The sequence below is a fragment of the Dermacentor andersoni genome, chromosome 1, assembly GCF_023375885.2.
Source record: "Dermacentor andersoni chromosome 1, qqDerAnde1_hic_scaffold, whole genome shotgun sequence".
Lineage (NCBI taxonomy): Eukaryota > Metazoa > Arthropoda > Arachnida > Ixodida > Ixodidae > Dermacentor > Dermacentor andersoni.
The window spans coordinates 377,673,592-377,691,430 of record NC_092814.1 but is presented as its reverse complement, the minus strand read 5'-3'; the positions used below and the strand labels follow the sequence as shown (position 1 = coordinate 377,691,430).

At 44.6% G+C, this 17,839-nt stretch overlaps 1 protein-coding gene across 2 annotated transcripts in view; it reads right to left on the bottom strand.

The window, feature by feature from the left end:
• Positions 1–17,839, bottom strand: part of park (E3 ubiquitin-protein ligase parkin) — a 250,664-nt gene that overhangs the window by 135,003 nt on the left and 97,822 nt on the right. For both annotated transcript variants that reach the window (XM_055064887.2, XM_050168283.3), the window contains exon 5: positions 7,566–7,696. In XM_055064887.2, the coding sequence (XP_054920862.2) occupies positions 7,566–7,696 (131 nt within the window). The remainder of the gene's footprint in view (positions 1–7,565; positions 7,697–17,839) is intronic.

The following is a 17,839-nucleotide window of genomic DNA, read 5'->3' as shown; positions in this document are numbered from 1 at the left end:
AGCCCCAGCCAGATCCACGCTCTTGTGACTGTTGATGTCCGCAAGGCCTTCAATGGTGTGCGCCACGATTACATCCTCTCTCAGCTCTCCTCCCTGGACTGCTGCAACTGCATGTACTCTTATCTCCTCTCCTTCCTCTCTAATCGAGTGGATCACTTTCGAGTAGACACCACATCTGTCCGACCCCTACCCGCTCACCCGTGGCACTCCTCAAGGTTCTGTTCTCTCTCCTACCCTTTTTATTCTTGCTATGGCCCCTCTCGCCTCCCAACTAGCCCAAATTCCTTACCTCCACCACATCTTTTATGCCGACAACACCACCCTCTGGTGTTCGTCTTGTTCTCCCGGTCACATACAGGACAACCTGCAACGTGGCCTCAACCTCATCAACTCTTTTCTCTCCCCTGCTGGCCTGTCTCCTGCTCCGGAGAAATCCGAGCTTCTCCTTCTTAACTACTCCTCATACCAGAGCTCCCACAATGCCCAAATCTCCCTCCATCCTTCCGGCTCTCCCATTCCTATTGTCCCCCAATGCAAAGTTCTTGACCTCCCATTGCATGCAGCCAAGAATGTGCAAGCCCTCCACCACGCTTTCAGGACATGTTACTCGGTAACTCACCTCCTGCGGCGCGTGGTCACTCAGAGCTTGAGCCTCCATGAGGATTATGCGTGCCGAGTCGCCCTCAACAAGTTCCTGTACTTTGTACCTTACGTTTCCTTCATCTACACTCAACTTAACACCCTTGAAACCGCCCTTGTGGGCCTCTACATGGCAGCTCCCAACCTCCCTATCACCACTTCTACTGCTAAGCTCTTTGCCACAGGCCTCTTCCATCCTCTCCATTCTCTCCCTCCACCGTGATTCCCAGCTTGCGCGGCTTTCTCTTACCCTTCAGGGTCAGTGGTTACTGGCCCAGGCGGGTATCTCTCCCATTCCCGTTTTCACCTTTACCTCTACAAGATCCACCACGGCTCCCAATCTTCGAATCCTCCCCCTCCCATTCAATATGTCCCCTGTCCTGCATGCCGGCTGTCATCACGCGGCTGGGCAGCATCTTTCCCTTCTCCCCCCACTGGCTTGGCGCTGAGAGAGAAGAACAGTGTCGACTGGCCGCCCTGGTGGTCGATATGCTCGGCCTGTAATTTTGGGCTGAATAAAAGTCTTATACTACTACTACTACTACTACTACTACTACTACTACTACTACTACTACTACTACTACTAAGAAAACTTTTTGAGCAGTCGCTCGATTCATCAAGCCTCCCTAATTACTGGAAAATCGAGAAGGTAGCCCCACTTCACAAATCCGGTAATAAGCACTTGCCTCAAAATTATCACCCCATTTCACTTACTAGCACATGCTGCAAATTACAAGAACATATAATTTTTAAAAACATCACCACCTTTCTTGATGACAACTCTTTTTTTGCTTCTACACAACATGGTTTCCGTCAAACATTTTCCTGCGAAACGCAGTTACTGTCATTCACCGATAAATTACACTGCCTTCTTGACAAGTCATATTGCGCTGATTGCATCTTTTTAGACTTCTTGAAAGCTTTTGATAAAGTGTGCCATCAATTGCTGCTTTCATTTCTGCAACTGTATCTTAATCTTGATCCACGCATGTTTAGATGGATTCAATCTTTCCTTCTTAATCACTGGCAGTTTGTTTTCACTAACGGCACAACCTCACCGTTTACTAACGTGCTATCTGGTGTACCACAAGGATCTGTCCTTGGACCACTCCTATTTTTAATTTATATTAATGGCCTTTCATCCACCGTATCTTTTGCCATCCACCTTTTTGCTGACGACTGTGTAATTTTCTGAGAAATAAGTAACCTCAATGACATTAATAATCTCCAGACCAATCTTAATTTGTTCTCTAACTGGTGCAAAACGTGGAACATATAATTAAGTATTAACAAATATAAGTTCATGCACATTTCTCGCTGCTCTAACACTTCCCCTTCATATTATTTTAATGGCATTCCTCTTGATTTTGTTGCATCATATAAATACCTGTGCGTACATATAACACGAAACTTAAGATGGAATGCCCATACTGAATAAGTGACTAAAAATGCTAATCGCACGTTAGGGTATTTACGTCGCAACTTCTCTGCTGCCCCATCATCCTTCAAACTCCTAATTTATAAAGCACTAATACAACCTAAACTTGAATACGCGTCCTCTGTATGGAACCCTGCACATAAAAATCTTGTATCTTCTCTCAAACTTATCCAAAATAACTCCGTTCGCTTCACCTTTTCAAATTACAACCGTACCGCAAGTATCACAGCCGTGAAAACTAACCTTTCTCTCCCACCTTTAAAATCTTGCCAGAAAATCGGTTGCCTCACTCTATTCCACAAGGTATATCATCACGTCATGCTACACGACGATTTTATTTCACCACCATAATACATCTCCCATTACATTGATTATCGGCACAAGGTTGGCATAAAAAAATGCTTTAATAAAGCTTTTTTTTTTTTTTCAGTCATACCTTCCCTGGACATCTGTCGAATGGAACCGTCCCCCCCCCCCCCCCAATATTGCAGTCATTGAAAATAATCAACGATTTTGCAATGCACTAACAACCTTTGTTTATCTTGGAGAATGACGAAATTATGTTCTAACAAAAATCACTGTATTGTATCGATTGTCTTTGTAAGCTATATTACCCACTCCCCTCTGTAATGCCTTTGGCCCTCAGGGTATAATAAATAAATAAAACAAAAGCGGTTTTATTTAGAACTAAAAGCAAGGAAGTCAAGTTTGACTTGGCATTTTTTCTTGAGTAGGATCTTCTGGTGGGCTAGTTGGCTTATATCTTTGGACGTTTCTTATACGTAACTGAGCGAAAAGGTGGTGTGGTGTGTGTTTCTTTCTTGTGTACTCGTTCTTTCATGCAGTTACAAGAAACTTTTTCTTGGTACATCAAAAATCAAAGTGCTTCCTGCTGTGAAATGCCTTGGTATACTTCTTAACGGAAACATGTTCTGGGATTCGCAGTCTGATTCTGTTTGTTCCAGCCTTTCTCGCATGGTTGATATACTATCGCGCACAAGCTTTCTTTTGCCTGAAAATGTAAAACTGTTCTACAATTGCTACCTTGTCTGGGGAACCACAACAATTTCAAACATTCTGAGGCTTTCTAGATTACACAAAAGTACTGTCCGTTTGATTGTCAATGCTCCATATAACGCACACACAAGGCCCATCTATAAAAACTTAAATGTAATACCTGTTGCCAAATTGTACGATTCTTTACTAATGACACACTACAAACAAGGGATTGAAACAAACAATCTGTACTTGAAGAAACTTGCCAACTTGACAGAAAGAGCAAATGTTTATGATACGCGTGGAATCACTTTTTGGTTTTCGCCACGGGAGTCATACTAACTACCGTGTTTACTCCATTCTAACGCGCCCTCGACTGCAACGCGCACCCGTTTTTTCGTGACCAAAAAAAAGAAACAACAACAAAAAAAAAACGCCCTCGATTGTACTGCGCACCCGTTTGCCGTGACCTATAGAAAGAAAAGTGTCCTTTGCAGTACCGCACACCTCATTATTTCATACAGAAATACAACTTTCTCTCATTTGGAAAAAACAAAGATTTACTCCCAATGCACTAAAGTTGCGATAACTAAAAAAAGTCGCAGTTTTGCACGAAAGGCAATGTATCGATTATGACAGCAATTAGTAGACAGCTACACAACAATTAAGGGTAGTAGTTTTATTGGCCGTATAAACTTTTATACATTCGCTTACTAACTAAGTTAGCAAGCATGGTGTCATGTGTACACAATCATGAACATGTGTCACTCAATGACCGCGGAAACTCTCTAAACGCTGGAGTGAGGGAATTGACCTTTGTGCGGCCTCTTGCTTCGACGCGAACTAAGCGACGAGAACACGGCGCGGTGCGCCTAGATATGGCCTAGATGCATAGACTCTTGTCTCCCCCGCGGATCACTTTCAAGATAAGGGCTGCACGGCCACGCAGTACATAGCAGCTGCCGGTGTAGAACACCTCTTCTGTTTGCGGGAGTCCCGCACACAAGTTTTGAAAACTCTGAACGGCTGTGATGCGGCCCGATTTCCGTCCGTCTTCACACGTGATCGCTTTCCTTTTAATTGTGGCGTCATGATGAACTCGGCATGTCTTTGCAGTTGGCACTTCCATGGTGATAGAGCAAACGCAGAAAACGGGAAGACGGGCAGCACCAACCTAAGCCAAAGGAAGCATTGCCTAAGCACACGTACTCCAGTACATGGAGAAAGCTACGGCAGCTAGGCACAAAGCGCATGCAAGGTGGCCATATTGAAATGTCTATGGCGATATGGTAACGCAGATTTAGGGTCGTACTCAATTCTAACACACAGGCAATTTTTGGACTCATATTATCAGAAAAAAAGTGCACGTTAGATTCAAGTAAATATGGTATAGCCGACGAACGATCACATATACATTGCCTACTCTTTTAAACCACTAACACTGTTTACTGTAGTGCTGCTATTTTCTTCTTTTTTTATGTCAAGCAGCAATGTATTTCGTTTTTAGTGTTCGACTTTTAGTAGTATATTTCACATGTATAGTTATCGCCATTGTATGCTTGTAGCATACAAAATTGTTTATTTTTTTTTGCCCCTGTCAAAGTGCAATTATTGGGTACTGGCCCCGTCAAGCCTTCTCTGGCTTTTAGTCTGTGCCCCCAGCATTTTTGTGCATGCTATACATGTACCATAAGGCCAAAATAAAATGAATAAAGGCAAGTACCATCGAAAATATTTACAAAAAGAGGTCTTTTTCTCCGTGTAATGGTCACACCGCCGATTTTCATGCCAAATCTCGGAATAAACCTGCGGCCATTACACGAGTACATACAGTATTGGGGGCGAGGACTTACGGAGTTGCCATCTGTCGGAAGCGCCTCCCTTGCGTAGTATGAGGGATCACGCGGCGCGTTCCTTATAGGTTTCGCTTACGCCGCTCAATAAAAGCACCACGCAGCAGCCCTCCTGGACATTTATGTAAGTACTCTCCATACAAGGGAAGTTTTTGACTGTCGACATAGTAATCTTGGGTAAACTGAAAGCACAGAATCGTTTAAAGACGCTATCTCTTTACCGAATATGTACAGTGGACGCCACTCCGCGCGGTCACCGCAATGGAGTCTCCCGAACCGGCTTCTTGCGTGAAAGGTAGGCAAATGCTGAGTACACTACGTTAAATATGATCTTATGGTGGATTTTCTGTATAACCAAATTGAGCATAAGAGAATGAAGCCTCAATGCAGCTATCGCACGGGGTCGCAGCGACCGACTGGGCGTCTGCATGCATGTCCGCGCACAGTGTTTTGCTTTCGCTGTGAGCGCGTTTTCGCACCGTGCCGTGAGCTTTAGGCCGCAGCACATGACAGCACACTAGCAACCATTATTGAGTGGACTCTATCAGAAATGTTAAAAAATAATTTTGTTATAGAGACTTTGACGCCTACAGCGACTGTGATGTGCCGTTGCAACGATTCTATCTTTTTTTTGTCTTCAAAATTTTTGTACATTTCAAAATTATTTCACAAGTTGCGTCGCACTGTATGTTTATGGGTCTTCTCAGCGTGCGATTTCCCTTTGCTTCTTTTTCCAGTAATCCAGTGCATTAATTCATAACACAAACATGACCATATGCCATGGCTTTTTTGAACGTGCGTCTTACCGCTCCGTTTCCGTTCCAGTGAACTTGCCAGTATCTAGCATCAACAAGTTCATAGACCAAACAGTCATGAAATTAGCCGGGCAGCAGGCGCGGGCGAGCGTCTCAGTACGCGTTTTCTGCTACTCACCGAACATCGCAGTCCCGGCGCTGTAGCAGAAATCTTCCTTGTGTCTGTGCTTGCTGTATACCTGAGTTGCAGCCGATGGCTGTCTGCCGGTTCTAAGTTTCGCGAGCCAAGCTTCACACAGCTCCTTGTCCTGCGGCTATGTGTGAATAAGGCTGACATTGGGCTCGGTTGTGTACGTCCAGCACTGTGGCACCGAGCAGTAGCCTACCATGCTGCACGCCTCCAAAGGCAGCCACTACCTATTATAATACTTTCAAATGTTGTCAAGCAGACACCCAAGGCGGTAAAGCCTCACTGCAGCGCAGCTGGGACTTAAAATTTTCGTTTTCAGCTAGCTTCAGCGCTTCCGAAGCAGCCGACATGGTCGCTGTGTCCATGTGATCCCTCATGCTATGTCATGCCGACGGTGGTGCCAGCTTTTCCTGTGGTGGAGCTCGCCCCCAATATGCTGGCATTAGTGGGAGGCAGACAACAAGTGCGGTCGTAGACATGAGCAAGTATTATTTTATTTATTATGCCAATGTTCCTGTGATTCGATCATGTTTTCCGAAGCGAGAAATTGTATCTACATTAATATTGTTATACAATAATTTTCATGGTTTCCTCTCTAACTGCTCATTAAACAGTAAAAAGTGGTTTTTATAGTTACGTTCTTGAAACCAAATGGCGCTTTTACACATAATACGCAGTTCAGCATTTTGCCGTAGCCACGCATGTGCTAATATTGCAGTGCTGGCGCCAATTTATGGCACAATAGTCGATGGCATTTTGTACAATCCCAGAAGGAGCCCATGCAAATTTGGGTAGTCACTCGCACACACACAACAGCATGTGCGCCGCCATGCACTGTGAGATGGGGTGTGCTGCTTGTTTGCGTGGACTTTTTTTTACTTCGTAATATGGATAGAATAAAATGCAAGCGTCGAATAATACACAAATTGCAATTTCAAGCAATGACTATGTCGTACTTAATAGCAGCTAACTTACTTACAGCAATCTCATATACTACGTCCGAAGTAACCCGACTTCACTGGCAGGTTGCTCCACTTACTGGTTTTTGATACTTTCTTTGCTAATTTAAAATTATAATTCCTACTTCTATCACAAACAGTGTGCTGGATTGTATTACTATAAATCATGGTCATTTCTTTTCTATCAACGTCTCACATTCTGTCAGTTGTCAGATTCTTTAATAAAACGCTCACAATGCATTGTACAGCACAACACTGTTTTCATTTTCTTGCAGCCTAGTTACAATTATGCCACCAAACACACCCACAGTCTAAAGACACCGACACAGAAAAGGACTGCTTAAGCTTGGATTGCAGCGCTAAGCTCTAGCCAGTGTATATCAATGGCTGTATGGCTGCCACTGAACATGTACGTCCTGCTAAATTTGGTGACTTCATTCGAAATTAGTGTTTTGGTCCAGGTTGGCGCAGGCACAGCTCGATGGTTTGGTGCAAGATGGCACAATGGCGCAGCACTTACATCACTACTACTAATGATCAGGGCATAGCAGGTGTCATGCTGAAACTACATACATACCTCATGATTGTGGCCTAGCTACTCATATATCCATCATAATGATCAGCAACTACTCACATATCTCAGGATCATGACCAATTATTATTCATGATCATGGCATAACTAAGATAACAGCTTAACTACCATATGACTCACAATCAAGATCTACAACTACTCACCAGGGCAGGGAAGCGTCCAGCCCAAGTTTGGGTGCTGGACAAAGCCACGCTCGTCAAGTCGGCTCTGGCAATAGGCCCGAAAACAGTCCAGGCAGATGACGTGTGCACACTTGAACACCAACACAAGCCGGCTGCATGATTCAGCACAATGCAAAGGAGACTAGAGTGACAAGATGGTAAAATAGAAAACAAAAAACAAGAGCTTCAATACGTGCCAATTGGGTCACTGATAAAAAGAGAGTTGTATAGTGGCATCAGCATCGAGAAATATGGTGGCTGACTGATTTTTTTGAACTTGAATGAAAAGTTATGAGACAAAATTTATTATTTTGCTTCACAAGCAGCCAAAAATACTTTTAATGCACATTTACTGAGAAGAGCTGTTACTTTGCACCAGATCATCATCACAATTAAATATAAAAGTTTGAAGAAAGTACCACAAGTGGTCCAGAACCTGTGTCCTTCCCCTATGAAAACTGATGCTCCAGAAGAGTGCACCACTACAAGTGCTTGAAGCATGATGGAAAGTAGAAAAAAAAAATGAAGAGAAATAGGACGGCAATAGCGTGAGAAAGACTGAAGAAGCCGTAAAAAATGGACGCAGCCTGAATTCAGTGCAAATGAAACTTGGCTTAGGACAAACCAAGATGTATGCACTGAAAGATAAGCAGGGTAATATCATCAGCAATCTCCAAGATATAGTAAAAGCAGCGGAAGAATTTTATACTGACTTGTACAATACCCAGAGGAGTCAGGATACCTGAATTAGAAACATTAATGGACAGGATACAGAAACCTCCTCCTATAACTAGTGATGAGGCCAGAAGGGCCTGGCAAGACATGAAACGAGGAAAAGCAGCAGGAGAAGATGGAATAACAGTCAATTAAATCAAAGATGGAGGAGACATAGCGCTTGGAAAACTGGGGGCTTTTTATACGAAGTGTCTATCTAGCAAGGGTCCCAGAAAACTGGAAGAATGCAAATATTATACTAATCCCCCAAAAGGTTGAAAAATTATAGGTACTAATCCACAAAAATGGAGACGTTAAAGAATTGAAAAATTATAGGCCCATTAACTTACTCCCAGTATTACAAGAAATATTTACCAAAATAATCTCTAACAGAATAAGGGCAACACTGGACTTAAGTCAACCAAGGGAACAGGCGGGCTTCAGGAAGGGATACACTACAATGGATCCCATCCATGTTATTTATCAGGTTATCGATAAATCCACAGAGTACAATACGCCTCTCTATATGGCTTTCATAGATTACGAAAAAGCATTTGATTCAGTAGAGATACCAGCAGTCATAGAGGCATTAAGTAATCAAGGAGTACAGAACACTTACGTAAATACCTTAGAAAATATCTACAGAGGTTCTACAGCTACCTTTCTACACAAGAAAAGCAGGAAGGTATCTATAAAGAAAGGAGTCAGACAGGGAGACACAATCTCTCCAATGCTATTCACTGCGTGCTTGGAAGAAGTATTCAAGCTATTAAACTGGAAAGGCTTAGGAGTAAGGATCAACGGCGAATATCTCGGCAACCTTCGGTTTGCCAATGACATTATTCTATTCAGCAACAATGCAGACGAGTTACAAAAAATAATTGAGGACCTTAACAGAGAGAGTGTAAGAGTAGGGTTGAATATTAACATGCAGAAGGCAAAGATAACGATAAATAGCCAGCAAAGGAACAAGAGTGAGTTCAGGATCACCAGTCGGCCTCTAGAGTCTGTGAAGGAGTATGTTTACCTAGGTCAATTAATCACAGGGAACCCTGATCATGAGAAGGAAATTCATAGAAGAACAAAAATGGGTTGGATAGCATATGGCACACATTGCCAGCTCCTGACTGGAAGCTTACCATTATTATTGAAAAGGAAGGTGTACAATCAGGGCATCTTACCAGTGCTGACATATAGGGCAGAGGCTTGGAGACTGACAAAGAAGCTTGAACAAGTTAAGGACTGCGCAAAGAGCGATGGAACAAAGATTTAAAAATTAAAATTAAATTATGCAGTTTTACGTGCCAAAACCACTTTCTGATTATGAGGCACGCCGTAGTGGAGGACTCCGGAAATTTCGACCACTTGGGGTTCTTTAACGTGCACCTAAATCTAAGTACACGGGTGTTTTCGCATTTCGCCCCCATCGAAATGCAGCCGCCGTGGGCGGGATTCGATCCCGCGACCTCATGCTCAGCAGCCCAACACCATAGCCACTGAGCAACCACGGCGAGTGGAACAAAGATTTCTAGGCATAACATTAAGAGACAGAAAGAAAGCGGTTTGGATCAGAGAGCAAACGAGTATAGACGATATTCTAATTGACATTAAGAGAAAGAAATGGAGCTGCGCAGGTCATGTAATGCGCTGTAATGCACTAACCATTAGGGTTACAGAATGGGTACCAAGAGAAGGAAAACGCAATAGAGGACGACAGAAAACTAGGTGGAGCGATGAAATCAGGAGATTCGCGGGCGCTAGTTGGAATGCGTTGGTGCAGCACAGGGGTAATTGGAGATCACAGGGAGAGGCCTTTGTCCTGTAGTGGACATAAAAAAGGCTGATGATGATGATGAGGAGGACAGAGCACTACACTCTCAAGTGACACTTTATTAGAAAGGCTGGTACACATGCACATCATTAATACATGCACAAGCCTCTGCTCAATGGATATAGAGAAAGAGCCCCGATATAGCTGCGCGTAAGTTATACGAGGCATCTTAAACGAAGTTTTTATGGGGCAGACATGAGCGAAATTATTTAAACTGTAGCTCATCAAAACCCCAAACATCGATTTTTTACTCCCTTGACAAACCGTTGACCTTGATAGCATAAAAAAAAAAAAAAAACGAACTAGAGCTGGTCGGGCCATGACGCAATGTAAACAAAACAGAAAGCCGCCATGCCGCATTAGTGATGATAGCGTGATGCGATGCGCTCTTATGGAGACGCATCCGAGCTCTGAGGAAACGTTGTGGATCATATTGGTTAGAAAAATGGTGCGCGTACAAATAACATACACGCAATCATTTTATTTTTATAGCATTTCTAATTATTCCTTTTCTACAAAGTTTAGTGAAAATGGCTCCAGTGTACACAAACCAATTACTATACAGGGTGTCCCACGAAACTTGAGCTAAGATTTTAAAAATGAAAGGAGCGTCGGAAGCGAATTTAACCAAATGCATACTGTTCGCAGTGGCCATAGTAACTAGGGCAATTTTTTGTTATCCCCGTAACTCACTAATTATTTAACTTTAATTACCCAACTTTTTAATTACTGCCTGAGGACCCCAAGTATGATACACAGATTTGTAGAGCACTTTCAGAAACCACCAATCGAGTTGTTTCCTGTATGATACGTCTCACGTAGTCCTTTTTTCCGGGTTGCAAAGAAAGCCCACAAAATACAAAAAAAGAAAAACCACGTGACGGAGCACTTGCGCAGTGGTATCATGCTGCTCTCAAGTGTGCGTTTGGTGAACAAAGTCGGCTTCTGTTGATGACGGTGCAAATGCATGCTGCTGGCCAAGTGCTGCCAAGGAGATAAAGAATGCCCTCCTCCTTCCCCGTCGCTAGTCATGATGCAGCCGACTTTGTCCATGATACCACTGCGCAAGCGACTCCATCATGTTTTTTTTTTTTTTTATTTATTTCAGGGGTTTTCTTTTCAATCCGGAAAAAAGGACTATGTGAGATGTATCGCACAGGAAACAACTCGATCGGTGGTTTCTGAAGGTGTTCTACAAATCTGCATGGCATACTTGGGGTCCTCAGCCAATAATTAAAAAGTTGGGTAATTAAACTTAATTCGCGAGTTATGGAGAAAACAAAAAATTGCCTGAATTACTATAAGTCAGTGCAAACAGTATGCGTTTGGTTCAATTCGCTTCTGACACTCCTTTCATTTTTAAAATCTTGGCTCAAGTTACGTGGGACAGCTCGTATACGAAGTAGTGGCTGTGAGGCCAAATCCCGGTAGGGTGCGACGAGGCGTTGGAGCGACGCATGCTTGACAACGAATGATTGCACGCCTTTTGGTCATTAGAGTTATAGAATTGGGGACCCAAGTGGCTTGGGGACCCAAGGAAATTGCAGGCCGCAAGTGCGCATGCGCAAAACCCAAGCCAGTTTTGGGTTCTTGAATTCGCATTGACCCAAGACCCAGAAATTGAAAACTAGAGCGAGTCCCCAAGCCATCTTGAGTTGCCCTTGCAGACGAGAAGAAATTGCGGAATAGCCAAGAGATCCGTATGACTAACACAGTGATTATGGTTATTACATTTTATTGTTTGCCCCTTTTTGCTCAAAAATGCATTCTGTTTGTTTTCACTTGTAAGAAAGACTTTTCTTCTTTTTTGCATTCAAGCACCTTTTCATTTTTCCCACTGAGGCATATCGAGCGCTCGACCAAATGCTGTCTGTGTTTGGCTTAATTCTCAAACTCTGCTGCTCCTCTAAACCCAAGAGCAGCCTACCCAATGCTGGCTGGGGACCCAGAGTCTTGAATCTCCAATTCTAAAACTCTCTATCGTCGCTCAAAGCTGTTGGATCATCAGCTAAGCATGTCGCAGCTGACGATCCAACACAGAAGAGAAGGCTTGAGTTATCGCTCAAGCTGAAGCTGGAAAGAAAAACAGCAGTCATTGCAGAAGAATTTGCAATTCCGGCAAGCTCTCTTTCAACAAACTCTTAGAAAAATTTACACCCTTTGGGGCGTACCTTGTCCCACAACAATAATCGTCATCCGTGCTGCCTGCGTTTCCTTTCTTTAACGCTGGGAGCCGGTACTTTCCAGTCACGAACGGCATGCGCCTTATCAGTGTGACGCAGCGTTCTCGACAGGAAAGTAGCGAGCGCCGAGTTTTCAGGAAAGGAAACGCAAGCAAGGCAGATGACGATTATTGTTGTGGGACAAATATACACCCCAAAGGGTGCAACCGTTTTAAGAGTGCAATATTGAAGAGCAAGGATGCTATAGATAAAGCGCTAGCTTCAGGGACACCAGCAAAGCACAAGAAAGTAACTCAGACGGTGCACGAGGCCTTGGACAAGGCAGTTTACACTTGGTTCATGGAGATGCAGGCCAAGAAAATCACCCTTAGCGGTAATATTGTGGGGAGAAAGCGCTGGATTATGCCTGCATGCTAGGAATAGATGACTTTAGGGCTGAATAGATTCAAGTCACGCCACAGCATCATCGGCAAAGTTTTGTGCAGTAAAGCCGCTTCGGCGGATAGTGACAGCGCCACTGCGTGGATGTCAGCCAGCCTCGCAGACACCCTGAAAGACTACGCACCATCGGATATTTATAATGCCAATGAGACCAGGCTCTTCTATGAGATGCTGCCTACCAGGAGCCTGGATATTAAGGGGCTGCGCTGCAACAAAGGCAAGCACAGTAAGAAGAGAATAACCGTGCTTCTGTGCGCTAATATGGAGGGTTTGGACAAGCGGCCGCTTTTGGTCATCGGAAAAAGTGCCAAACCACGCTGCTTCAAAGCAAATCGGAGCCTTCCCATGCAGTATGCGGCTAACATTCGGGTGTGGATGACCCGGGCTATTTTTGGAGAGTGGGTGGAAGCCTTCAACCGGGAAGTGGGCAGGCAAGGCCTAAAGGTTTGTCTACTTTTAGACAATAGCTCTGCCCACATCATAGAGGACGCCGAGCTGGAAAATGCGCAGTTAAAGTTTTTTCCACCGAACTGTGCCTCTATCATTCAACCCCTCGACCATGGGTCATCCAGAGCGTCAAGTAGGCCTACCGTGAGCACCTTAGTCAAAGGCTGCTTTTGAACATGCCATTGGGCCACAAAACAAAAGTGGACCCCTTTATGGCACTCCAAATGATTGCCGCTTCGTGGTGCACAACGAGAAGCACCATAACCTGCAAATGCTCCACGATGCTGGCTTCACTGCGTAGGCTGCCTAGACTTCGGACACTGAGAAAAAAGGTAGCGATGGAGACGGGTCGCCGTCAGATGAAGTCACAGCCACATGGGCAGCCCTGCAGGAAAGTGGAGATGTGCCCGCTGATGTATATCCCAACGAGTACATCCAAGTCGACTCATGCGTAGTGGTGCGCGAAGAATTGACAGACCAAGAATTCCTGAAGAGCGTCCGGGAAGATTGTGTGTCGTCGGACGAAGATGAAATGGCCGTGCAACGTGAACCCAGACCACCGACTATAACGCAGGTCATGGATGCATTCGATACAATCAGGCATTGCATTGGGTCCCAGGACAACGATGAGGCAATGGCTTTGCTGGCGGCATGCGAGAGTCGCATTGTGCCATCGCTTGGCAAGAAGCGCAAACAAGCTAAGCTGATCGATTTTCAGAATTAAAGCTTGCTTTCTGCATCAGCGAGTGACATGTCGCCTATGTATTTGATATTATCACAACAAATTTCCACGACAACAAAATTTTTCACGTGCCCCGTCAACTTCGTTGTAGCAGGATTCAACTGTATTGCCAATTACTGCAATATACGCCCATTGGTGTGCAAAACTGTAAATATGGAAATAAGATGATGGCTTTGTGGCCCGCAGAACCGCTACACGGCCACACATGCAATGAAACTTGAAAAAAAAAATATATATATTCACCATGTGCTACAGGTGACTTAGCACTTGCCACAACAGCTTTTAGATAGGTGCCTTCTGTTCCATTGTGATGGTCTTTCTCATCTGCTTTCCACTTGGCATGTCGTGGTCGAACAGCTTGCGGCACACAACACAGTGCTCTGCTGTGTGATTGGGGAGCGCTGTCACGGCAAGCTTCGCCGTGCCTGCTTGGCTTGGCCGGCTCTTGGCCACCGAGATTGCACCGATGCAAATGGCTGCCAGCCTGCGTGTCAAGCCACAGGAGGTCCATTTGATTTGCTTGCACCCCTGTGAACCAGTTCACATCAGTTCACGAGAAGTTGAGAAATTGTGCAAGGCGACAAAAACGAATGCCAAAGTGCAGAGGCAGTGCAGGCACTATGTTTTCTCCGACTAATATGCACGGAGTGCGTAAGTATGAGAGGAAACAGGTGGTCAGATGATGTAGGGGCCACTGGTGAGAAACGCGTCTTACTATTGGTGGTGCTTCATGTGAGTACCGCTGGAAACCAGCACATGTTAGAGACTGGAAAAGCGGGAAATTTGAATGCGTAAGTAATTGTAACTGTACGTAAAGTGCATTGAAAAAATTTAAACTGATTTTTTCACTGTTCTTGTCTACCACTATAATAATTCAAATCCCATAACAGATGATAATGACTCCAACAGTGCAGTCGTTGTAGCTTCGACGGGACGGCCGGACGGAGGACCTACGGCATGAGGCATAAACGGCTGGGGCGCGCCGCAACGCCGCAAAGAGCCGGACTGCTCAAATCGGTGACCAGGCAAAGAATCACTTTATTCCAGCGAGGGGAAATGCAACAGGTGTACTTACAGCGTTTGGCGCTGAGTGGCGCCCTGACGTAACTGATTCGAAACTGAAACTGGAAGCCGACACAGGATATTACATCACCTCTCCCTTTAGAGAAAAATGCGCCACTCGCTCTCCTCGCAACAAAGCAAGTCATGAGTTAAAGAAGAACACATGTTAGCACTCTAACATGCGTGTTTGGTGATGAGATCTTTATACAATAGAAAATGACATCTTTGGCTTCCCAATTTTAAGAGAGACACACAACATGAAGACTGAAAATAAACATGACTGCACTACAGTTCTGAAGAATTTCAGTACCCATCTTGGGGGAGAGGACAAGATGCACTCTTGCACACACAGATCACACATGAAAAAGAGTTCACAGAGAACAAAAAGTAGGCAGTGTGAACATCTGCGTCCCCTGGGACAGCACTGATGAGTGGCTCATTCGCCCTGAGCCTGACTCGAGACAGAGCTCTGTGGTTGTCATGGATTGGAGATTGTGCGTACAAAGCACTTTACACTAACAGGAAGTTGGGACAGTCCCCCCCGTAAGGGTGCTAAAGACTTAAGTAACGTTCAAAAACTTTTTGGCATGAAAGACAAATTCGTATGGTGGCTATTACCGTAGTGAAAATGTGCATACTACATGCTTATGCTGCAAGAAATGTAATGTACAAGAAATGTATGGTATCCCTTCTACGGGGATGCTAAGAAATCAAGTGCTATCACAGACGTGTGCTATTGCAGACGTCATGTGGCAATCCTTGGAAGCCGTCACTGACAGGCGGCGTGTGCAGAGAATAAGCTCATAGTTTAGCAATATTCACTTCAAAACTGAGCAATCTATCATTGTCGTTCTTGGTAAGTGCTCAAAATTTCATACTGACAGTCTGCATCACAAGAGAGGGAAGGGAGGTCTGCATCTCGACCTGCGACCTTGCCTGGTGGAGATGGATTGTAGGCAAGAAGTGATTCGTGCCAAACTGCAACAACGGGTCTTGCATGTGCAAAGGCAGTTTCCATGTTCAGTGAAAAGCATCAACTGCATGATTCGTAGGATGCTCTTGAGCGTGGAGACCAAGTCATGCCACCAGAGAGTACGGGTGCGATAAGCACTTCAAGCCAGTGTAAATCACAAGGTCATGGACAGCAGTGCACAATAAACTTGTTCTCGTCATCCAGAAGAGCAAATTTGAGAAATCTGGCTAAGCTCATGTAAAACTCAGCTATGAGATATGCCACATGGGTACGTATGTGCCTTCTGAACCTATTTGAGCTCTTTTTTTATTTATTTACAAGTAGCATTTACCTCTAGTCTCTTTCTGTGGTGAATGTTTAGTAAAACAAGTATAATACATACCATACCTTCTGTCATGAAGAGCGAGTTCGAGCTTGGCCGCAGTGGCCACATTTCTGTAGCAACAGATCAAAATGTAACAACGCTGGAGGATCTAGATGTACGTTATAAAGATTTTCCTACCCGCTGTGGTTGCTTATGGCTATGGTGTTGGACTGCTAAGCAGGAGGTCACGGGATCGAATTCCAGCCGCGACAGCCGCATTTTGATGGGGGCGCAATGCAAAAACACCCTTGTACTTAGATTTAGGTGCACATTAAAGAACCCGAGGTGGTTCCGTAGTCCCCACTGCGGCGCGCCTCATAATCAGATTGTCACCTTGGCATGTAAAATCCCAGAATTTAATTTAATTAAAGATGCCCCTGGTGTGAAAAAATACCATAATCTCCTGCTACAGTGTACATCTTATTCAGAACGTGGTTTTGGCCAATAAAAATCGTGGATTTATTTTTTGCCGATCAGATTATTTTTTCCAAGAAAGACTACACACATTAATTCCACAGAAAAATATACCTGTGATAACAGAGCGACGTGACTGAGTTGGCTATCTTGTGCGCATGTCTTCCGTGTTAAACCCGTCGCGCGTGTGCCGATAAGCGATACATCGCGCTTACATAAACCCTTGTTTTTTGTGCAATAAAGGAATCTTGCAAAAGCTGCTGCTGCGTCCACATCGGTTATTACACTGGCGATGAGGCACGGTTTTGCCCATGCGGGGAGGGCGTTTCCAGCAAGATGGCCTTCGGCGTCCATATCGGCGAATTTCACTTAAATGGTAACTCTTTATGGGAGGATTACGTCGAGCGTATAGAGCTATGCTGCACTGCAAACAAGCTCAAGGAAGACGCCGACAAGAGGGCAGTATTGCTGAGCTGCTGTGGGGAGGATACATACTCCCTGATAGCTACGCTCGTCAAGCCTCTCCGACCACCGAACGCTGACTACCAGTCCATCGTAAATGCCGTGAAGAACCACATCAACCCGAAGCCATCCAAGTTATATTCAAGGTATGTGTTCTCGAAGCGAGATCAGCACGACGTCGAATCTGTCGCAGACTATGTTACAGCTTTACGTAAGCTAGCCGAGAACTGCGGGTTCAACGACAACCAGCTTCCTCTTGACGTAATGCTAAGGGACCGGTTGGTTTTTGGAATCTCTGACAGCATTGTGCAGCAACGTTTGTTGGCCGAGAAAGACTTAACCTTTAAGACTGCCTACGATCTAGCAGTAACGGCAGAGGCTGCTGCAAAACATCAAAGGGTTATGGGCGGCCTACGTCAGGACGTCCCAGATTTGACAGCTAAAGTGGACAGGCAAACCATGAAGCAGCATAAGAATGGGCAAGATGTAGAAACTTCAAGCGAGCAGCTGAAACGGCAGTGTTTCCGTTGTTTCGGCAACCACGCTGCATACCGTTGCAGGTTTAAAACCGCAGTATGCTTCAACTGTTCTGTGAAAGGGCACTTGGCCAAAGCATGTCGCAA